The 9,563-nt window shown below is 37.3% G+C and overlaps 1 protein-coding gene across 2 annotated transcripts; it reads right to left on the minus strand.

Moving 5' to 3' along the window:
- Positions 1–1,550: 1,550 nt before the first annotated feature.
- Positions 1,551–9,510, minus strand: tmem237a (transmembrane protein 237a). Of its 2 annotated transcripts, none has more exons than XM_017691479.2 (13): positions 9,397–9,510; positions 8,134–8,156; positions 6,972–6,985; positions 6,639–6,710; positions 6,345–6,476; positions 6,166–6,259; positions 5,835–5,992; positions 4,484–4,601; positions 3,264–3,455; positions 2,951–3,024; positions 2,769–2,856; positions 2,066–2,187; positions 1,551–1,974 (listed from the first exon to the last, which is right to left on the minus strand). In XM_017691479.2, the coding sequence occupies exons 1-13, from the start codon at positions 9,493–9,495 to the stop codon at positions 1,907–1,909; spliced, it is 1,254 nt and encodes a 417-aa protein (XP_017546968.2). In that variant the 5' UTR covers positions 9,496–9,510; the 3' UTR covers positions 1,551–1,906. The 2 variants fall into 2 exon arrangements, with proteins under 2 accessions (XP_017546968.2, XP_017546967.2); XM_017691478.2 differs by having other exon boundaries at positions 6,345–6,479.
- Positions 9,511–9,563: the final 53 nt, after the last annotated feature.

Here is a 9,563-nt window from a genome sequence, read left to right on the forward strand (position 1 = left end):
AACTGATATCATGTATCTGATATAGTGGTCATTCTTAACTGATTTAACTGATATCATGTTACTGATATAGTGGTCAGTCTTAACTGATTTAACTGATATAATGTTACTGATATAGTGGTCATTCTTAACTGATTTAACTGATATAATGTTACTGATATAGTGGTCATTCTTAACTGATTTAACTGATATAATGTTACTGATATAGTGGTCATTCTTAACAGATTTAACTGATATCATGTTACTGCTATAGTGGTCATTCTTAACTGACTTAACTGATATCATGTTACTGCTATAGTGGTCATTCTTAACTGACTTAACTGATATAATGTAACTGATATAGTGGTCATTCTTAACTGATTTAACTGATATCATGTATCTGATATAGTGGTCATTCTTAACTGATTTAACTGATATAATGTTACTGATATAGTGGTCATTCTTAACTGATTTAACTGATATAATGTTACTGATATAGTGGTCAGTCTTAACTGATTTAACTGATATAATGTTACTGATATAGTGGTCATTCTTAACTGATTTAACTGATATAATGTTACTGATATAGTGGTCATTCTTAACTGATTTAACTGATATAATGTTACTGATATAGTGGTCATTCTTAACAGATTTAACTGATATCATGTTACTGCTATAGTGGTCATTCTTAACTGACTTAACTGATATAATGTAACTGATATAGTGGTCATTCTTAACTGATTTAACTGATATAATGTTACTGATATAGTGGTCATTCTTAACTGATTTAACTGATATCATGTTACTGATATAGTGGTCATTCTTAACTGATTTAACTGATATAATTTTACTGATATAGTGGTCATTCTTAACTGATTTAACTGATATAATTTTACTGATATAGTGGTCATTCTTAACTGATTTAACTGATATAATGTAACTGATATAGTGGTCATTCTTAACTGATTTAACTGATATAATGTAACTGATATAGTGGTCATTCTTAATTGATTTAACTGATATCATGTTACTGATATCTTCATATCTAATTCTAAATTCTTTGTATTCATCTTAGTAGCCTCTAAAATAGGACACAGTAGAATATAATTAAAGTAAGCAGCCCTATATAACTAATTCTTCTACAAGCCATCATATTATTTTCAGAGAAAAGGAGGAGGGCAACAAAAAACAGTAAACAGTGCTTAGATCTAGACTATAGTTTGCAGTCTAGCCCCTTTGTATTCTTTCTCTCCAGCACATAATCTTCTCTTTTCAGGACTCTTGTCGGCCTCCAGTGGCAACAGCACTATGCTTTGGATGCAGCAGTTTGCCATGCAAAGCAGTGTCTCTCCTCCCTCTCTCTCCTTCTTTGATCAGTTTGGAAAGTTCTAGGCTTTAGCATTCGGTATCCCTTTAGAAATTCATAATTCATAGAAATGCATTCAGCTAATTGTTAAAACAAGTCTACTGTACGTTATCTATGGTGAACTTAAAACAATGTAAATCTCTGATAAAAAGAAAATCTTAAGCCATTTTAGACATTCATATGAAATATTTTCACTCAAACACAGAAAGATTTTTTATTGTTTTATTACCAACACAGATATGGTGCAGCTGTGCAACATTCTGAAGCAAATATTAGAAGCTCAAACACTAAAATTATGACAAGACATTTTAAAATAAGAAAAATCCTAGTAAGAAAAAACATTGATGTACAGCTGCACTGAAACTCATTCAGTGTATTCAGACTTTAGACAGAAGACAATCTTTGATTTTACTCTGTTGTAATACCATGATCACTCACAGGGGGTCATTAGAAAGCAATATGTGATCACCACTGTGTACGTAAGTGCAGGATGTAACGTTTACACTGATGTAATGCTTATTCTGCTTGTGTGTGATGGGCTGTGGGTGCAGTGACAATAGAGGTTTAGGCAGCAATTTCAGTTTTGTCTTCATGTTGTGGATACTCGTCCACCTCCATTCCCATTAAGAACTCTGTGAAAGATAGACAGGAGAATATGATTATGTTAGCGGTCATTATAACTAAAAGCTTATATGCATACATACAGACACACACACATCATACCCTCTGTGTAGTCCATATCTGGTCTTGTGGAGACAAAGATCCAGGCCAGTCCAACCAGTAAAGCTACAACCAGATTCACCACAATCCAGGGCTGCAGGATCTGATGTTCTGAGCCTGGAGGCCTGTGATAAAAACATGCACACACACACACACACACACACACACACACACACACACACACACACAGATATATATGTTTTTATGTTTTTTGCACATGCTATGTATGTATGTGCAGCATATACACACCATACTGTGCAAAAGTTAGATAATACCCAGTCAAAAGTACATTATGTATATTATTATATGCAGAAAGCATTTCTGTTAGTTATTAGACAATCCACCTGCATAAAGAAGGGCAAACATGCTAGACCACAAAACTGGCACTACAGACAATTAGTTTTTAATGTTTTCATCTTTGTGAGAGAGAGAGGAGAAAATCAAGCTCCACTCTTGCTTTAGAGCTAAAAATTCACAGGTCTGTCCATCCCATTCTTCCACGGTGAGAAGACAACACTACTATGAGATTGAAAGGATGTGTAGCTGTTGCTGAGAAATGGAAACCAATAACAATATAAATCAATTTTTTAATTATTTGAATTACTGGGATCATGAGAAGCAAAAAATGCAACCAACTTCCTAGACTGAGAAAGTGTGGTCTCTGATTTTTGCATAGTACTGAAGGATGAAGGAATGATATGCTCACCATAGTGTCTCGTTGGCAGTGGGGTACAAGTTTATGCGGTCACTGGTCATCTGCTGACTGAGAGATAAAATAAGAGCTGCAAAGTACACTGGAAACACAAAAACACAAATTCACACAGAAATTGCCTTGTAGCTCATTTCTTACAGGCATTCTTGACAGGCTTATTGCTCATTTTAACTCACAGAATGAAGCGAGTGCTGCTGGGTCGAGTGTGAGAAACCCTCGCAGAGCCATGGAAGCCTTGGCTAGATTCACCCTACAGAGAAGAGTGTGTAGATAAGAAAACTTCACTCAAGATATGCTTTAATTCAAGGTTGAGCTCTATTTTCAGTAATGTTAATGTTAGAGAGTTGTGTAGTGAATAATGCTATTAAATGTAATACATTTAATAATCAGTGACCATTCCATGGAAGAAATGGCAAGGTAGGAAGGTGCAGACTGGCCCTACAGGTCTGCTGCTGCAAATAACTGGTCATATTTAATGAGCATACACACCTGTCAAAGGCAGACACAGTGCTAATAGCCAGCAGGAGGTAGAGTAGAGACTGGGCAGGGTAAGCTAAGCTGTGGTACTGCTGTAGCAGGTTGGGCAGTGTGGTCAGCTGCTCTCCAGCCAGAACATAAACAACAATAATATTCCATACAGCGTAGCCTGCCAGAAAACCATGAGAGAAGAGCCCAATGATCCTATGAGAGGCAAACAGAGACACCCAGTGCGATGCATGATGAACTGGCAGGTTTAGATGACATGACCGAACTGAAATTAATCAGTGATTCAGAGTAGCTTGGTATATCTAATTCTCCTAACTGTGATGTGGTTTGATGTGAAATGTTCCATCCTAGAGAAATGTACTGAAACACAATTGTTCACAGTGGTGATGATAGGAACCAGACATCTAAAGTGTTTGAAAACTCCTTCACAGAAAGCGAATGTGCAAAAAATAGTTACAAATACAGTAGGTTGCTCTATGCCTGAGACATTGTTTATCAAAAGAAAAGTTTTTGGCCTAAAATTTATTTTTAAAAATGCGTTCTTGGCAGAAAAATGCATTTAGAACATTGCAAGTCAGAATAGTCTCTAAAGAAAACTTACCTCTTTAGATGTTTTCAAACTCAGAAGACACATGTAAGTCCACAAATGCTACAAATAAATTTTGCTATATTTGTGTTGTAGGCATAGCAACCGCTGATTCCCATCACCACTAAAAAACACCTACAAAACATCATCTCAACCATTGATTTAGTAGAATTAAAAAACTGTTTTTTATTCCCCTTTACACCTTAAGGGCCTGTATGTGATTCATATAACTATATAACGTACATTTCCATTTCAGAGTAACCACAAAATCCTTCAGAGTAGATTAATACTGATAAGATATTGTAAAGATATTATTTGGATTAACATTTAACAGTTTTCATTAGATAATAATAATTATTAATTAATACACTATTACACAGTAATATATTTATTTATTATTTTTTCTATTAATTCGTTAAAAGTCAGTAATCATATGTGCTAAAACTGAATACGATAAATTAAGCAATAAAAAGCACTTTTTAGCGAAATGGCTTCATGCACTTCTTCAGACAACTTTTGACCAAATGAAATGTAAAGATACAGGCAGTAATTGCTAAAGGGATTTACTAAAACAGTCAGTAATTAATGTGATTCTGAATTTTTGTGTTTTTATGTGGTTTCTTGTTCCTCATCTCACCTGAAGCCACTGTGAACTCTCATGGCCACATCCCGCGTGTTCCAAAGGGGTCTCACCTCCATGAACTCTTCCAGCTGCTCACGGGTCAGATCCAGACGATCTCTCGCCTGAAACCGTCCTGCACACAGAGAAAAGTTGATGCAAACACACAACACAGCTCATTACCACAAGTGTTTTACTGCTACCAGCATTAGGGAAAGATTATTGTGTATGTTATACTATTAATAATAAAGATTTCTAAATAGTTCTTGGCTGATCTTTAGAATCTTGGAATCATTTTCACATTTTGTAGAGGTTTTAATAATCCAGCCTAAAACCAGAGTTTAATAGGTGATTTTTCATGTTATGCAAACTTCTGTAATGCAGCATTTGGTCCCTGAGTTCAAAGGTTTGTGCCTTTTTTAATGTTTTCCTTTATTCATTTTCTATACCACCCAGCATTCATTATACAAATCCCGGTGGAACCAACCAATCATGACTGCTGGCCTATAGCGACTGATTGATAGGCTAATAAATACAGTCATGTGAGTTTTCCTTTAAATCATGAAGGAAACAGTGATACTCTATTCAGCACTAAGCTCGAGACAGATTTTAACCCTTTCAGCCTGAGAAAAAAAGATGAACTGGAGTATGACAGATAGATAGCCAGCTACCATGCTAACTTTAAGTGATACTTAAGTAAGTAATCCCATAAACGGGGAAATTCCACCTCCGCATTTAACCCATCCGTGAAGTGAAACACCACACACACTAGTGAATATACACACACTAGGGGGCAGTGAGCACACTTGCCCAGAGCGGTGGGCAGCCCTATCCACGACGCCCAGGGAGCAATTGAGGGTTAGGTGTCTTGCTCAAGGATACCTCAGGCATGGACTGTCGGCACTGGGGATCAAACCAGCAACCTTCCGGTTACAGGGCCAGTTCCCTAACCTCCAGCCCACGACCCTTCTCATTCAGCAAGTCATTTGTCATTTGAATAAGCTATTTTCTCCATTGTAATGCTGATCTGAAGACAATAATTGGCATGCATAGAGAAAATTACGCTGCATTCATTGTGGTTAGTCAAGAGTTCCCCCTACCTTCAAGATCATCAACAAAAGTGGGGTTTTCTACAATTTAATATGGAAAATCTCACTCTAGAGACTTCTGAGGCAGCACTGTTAGACACCAGAAGACATGTTTACCACACATGAAGCAATGGTTGAAAGTTTTGCAGGAGCATTCTTTTAAGAATATAAGCTTTTAAGCCATGATAAAATAGGGATTGTACACCCTAATCCTTATTTTATGAGAAATGAACAATTTCTTCCTTAAACATGATCAGCTGATTTGAGGTGTGGACACTCACGGCTTCTCTCCACAAACACTTTGCTGAGAGGCTGGCTGTGGCCCAGCGGGGCAGAGAACAGAGAGCGATGAGAGATAGGAGTGTGTGCATCTGTGACGATGTCGTCCTCTTCCACACCCAGCTCACTGGTGTACTGGTTCTCTGTTATCTTAGCCTTTCTGCAGAGAGGATGTGCAGAGAGGATTATCAAAAATAAATGTGTGAATAAATGCTATAAAACTGAAATACTTTTCATTTTCATATGACAAATTCCATCCTAGTCTTTTTATGGAGCGCTACATTTGGTTCTCTCACAAAAATGATCTGCTCTGACTCCTCCTTCCACTCTTACCGCTTCCTTTTGCTTTTCCTAGGGACTCCCTCTCCGTCTGTTTGTGCCTCTCGTGCGTCCCCATTCGCGAGGTCTTGCTGCTCACCTTCCATGTCTATGAAGAAAGGAAAGCATTAAAATTGATGACTGACTAAGCAACAAAGAGATATAAGATTACAGTCTCCATTTATACTGATTACCAAAAGTATGCGTCTTCTTTTTCTTCTTCTTCCTCTGAGGTGGGATGTCCTGAGGCTCGGGGCTCACAGTGTCCCTGTTTTCTGACTCCACATGACTGACCAGGCCTTCCATTTCAAGAGCAGGCTCTGTTCCTGCTGGATGGGTTGGTAATAATGACAGAATACAGGAAGACAATCTGTACCTCAGACATCTGGTAGTGAATAACTCCATGCTGAACAAATAAGAAGCGACAACATGAACTTGATTGATTACTAACAAAACGCTGATATAATGAGGATGCTAAAAGTCCTCACCATCTGGATCGTCCACGTCACTGATCTCCTTCTTAACCTTTCTCTTCTTGGGTTTGGCAATGGGCATCTCATCTGAGAAGAGGGCAGAAGGAGGATAAATTACTATGCTAAGGTCTGCTCCCTTCACCTGCTTCTACCTACCTAAGTAATTAAGGTAATCAAATACGATTAAGTGGTTACGATAAAATTAAGGAAGTAATGAGGTAAAATGAAGTAAGTCACTGAAGTATGTATATATATAAGGAAAAATAGAAATGATTGGATTTGGATTTAAATAAGTTCAGCACCTATTTAAGTCTTAAATATTTACTAATGAGACACTTATTTACTCACCTCCAGTTTCTTGGCTTCACCATTGTGTTCGCAAAATCATGGAGGAACAATAATGAACAGAGAACGAAATAAATAGTGAAGGTCAGCTTTGCAGCCAAGGTGTGTATAATGTAGATGCTTAGGACAACCAGCATTTATAAGCTGTTAAGGACAATGTCCATGTTGCTCTTCATAACTGAGTTATGTACTTTAAAGGCTTCTGATGGATGCAATTTAGAGGTACTCAGGTCAACAATTCATCACTTGATTACAATTAACTTATGTGATTGAAAAACCACTTAAATGGGTTCTCCATTTTCATGCCACAATATAGCTTTTATAGAGTAAGTGAACCCATTCATGTCAAATTCAGTATAATGAAACGCACAGAACGCCTTGTGGTAGGTCTAAAGTCATGAAATATTGTATGGTCATACCTTAAATGAACATCTACCAGTAGGCATTTTTTATTTGCAATCATATCTGAGCTTTTCACTGCTTTCTTAAAATATTAGTAGTCCTGTGTGGCCAAAAGATTGAATTTCATATGACAAATGAAGTGGTACATCCTTATAAATCCTTTTTTAGCCAAGGGGTTTGATCAATTTAAAACATTTTTCCAGATTTGTGCTCAGACTAACTCAGACAACATGTGGACCAAAGAAAAATGAAATGAAACATTTGAGATATGGTTATAAATTAGTTAAATTATTTATCACTTGCTTCAAGAAACAAGTTGCAATGAAGCAGCTGAGATCTTACATATTAGCATATTACATATTACATATTACATATGCTTACATATTAGCATATTTCCTTGATATGTCTAAAACAAGGCTGCTCAAAGTGCAGTCTGCAAAGATATTTGCCCTAATCTCCTCATTAATTGAGAGAAAAAAATACTTTTCTCCACAAAACCTTTAGTATACTGTTCAAAAAACATCATACGTCTTAACGCCACACATTATGAGAGCACATTTGCTTTCCAAATTTTTCAACCCATCCCAGCAATGTGTGAAAGCATAAGGCTACCAAACCAGGTAGCTGTTTAAAGTTTTTGCCCTTGGTCCACCTCTAACATTATACTTTGGCCTTTTAAAGCAGAAAGTTAAAAGACAAATATTTGAATAATTAATGTAAATGTTGTTCTTTTTCAGTTGCAGATATTTTTGAAGAAACTGACCTTGGCATTGGAGGCACTCCGCGCTGGGAGACAGCAAGGGAAGAGACAGAGTAACCCGATGAAAGGTGACCAAAATCAATTCAGTATGTTGCAGTCACAGTTATATTATAGGCCATCATCATATTGTAGGGTTCCAGAACAGAGCAGAAATATTCTCTACAGTCTTCGCATTTCACAGGTAAGCTGATGAGATCACAATCCAATCACGTCACCTGATGACACCTCCAAACACACTTGCTTGCCAGCAGCATGTGTGATTAAACCCACAATACGTTGCACGTGATAGTAACCCTGACTAACTGAAGAAATACACTGTGTACACAGCACTGTCTGAACAAACTACCAAGAACTATTATTTTTATTCAAATTTTATTTAACAGACCAGATTCACTAATATATACTGAAAGTCAGAATGTCTCAGTATACAGTATATCCACTGCTTGCCCTCCCAGGTCACTGACTCTATAGGTTCATGGAGATTTCAGGGAGTGAGCTGACAAAGACTGCAAAGATTAATTCAATGTGTTTGTAGTCTGGACTAAAAAGGCAATTTGTCTCAGTTTGAAATAATGTATTCTTGAATAATGATGAGCATCAACTAAATTTATTTGCATTAGCTTTTGGTAAATCATGAAATAAAAACAGTTCTTGACCACGAACTCAGGGTTTCAGACCCTACTGTAGGAGCAATTTGTATCATACAGCTTATTCCTGCAGAGGTGTAGTCTTTAAAATAACCAGATTATAAAGACAACAAGGTAACCTGAAGCCAAAACCTCGATAATCCGGAAGGGCAATTTAACAAAAGGTGGCAGTGTGAAAAGTTAGAGGAAAGACGCTGTAACTGGACTTAACTGACATATATACAGAATCAGTTATTCTCTTCTTCTGAGCCATAGAAAAACTAGATTTAGAAATTTCTAAATCTTTTCAACTGTGAAGAATATTCAGCTCCCTACATTTAACTAAATACTGAGTTCCTCAAGTCCTACTTTCATACTAGTTTCCTAGAGCTATTAGATGAGTTTTTGTCTCCGTATTCCTTGTGAAAAATGTAATCAATAACGTGACACACTAAAAGACAACGCATCGTTCTCCGGACAGTGCACACACCACCTGTATCAGGAGCTTAATCCACAGTCTACAGCCTAAGCGCTTGCCTCACACAAACACCCTAAAGCATGTCTTAGTATGTGCTTCATTACCTACACTAGGGTCTCCTGCTGTATAATCTGTGAGTGAGTGACAGATAGACTGACTTACTGCCTGCTTTCTCCCCATTGTGTTCAGGTCGGAGTCATGGTGCTGGATATGGTGATGTGGAGGGAGGAGGAGGGTGGCCCGGAGCTGCTCTGAGGCCATCTAATCCTGTACTAAATCCACACAGGCGTGCATCTGCCAAGCAGGGAATTAGTGAGGAAGAGATTGCT

This window comes from Pygocentrus nattereri, chromosome 6, assembly GCF_015220715.1.
Source record: "Pygocentrus nattereri isolate fPygNat1 chromosome 6, fPygNat1.pri, whole genome shotgun sequence".
Lineage (NCBI taxonomy): Eukaryota > Metazoa > Chordata > Actinopteri > Characiformes > Serrasalmidae > Pygocentrus > Pygocentrus nattereri.

What these genes read in the sequence shown, in the direction of transcription:
- tmem237a (XM_017691478.2), bottom strand. Translation starts at nt 9,495, where the DNA reads ATGGCCTCAGAGCAGCTCCGGGCCACCCTCCTCCTCCCTCCACATCAC. An exon ending in ACTGTGTCTGCCTTTGACAG is followed by an intron (nt 3,025 to 3,263) that starts GTGTGTATGCTC and finishes TCTTCTCTGTAG; the next exon opens with GGTGAATCTAGCCAAGGCTT. An exon ending in AGATATGGACTACACAGAGG is followed by an intron (nt 1,975 to 2,065) that starts GTATGATGTGTG and finishes TATCTTTCACAG; the next exon opens with AGTTCTTAATGGGAATGGAG.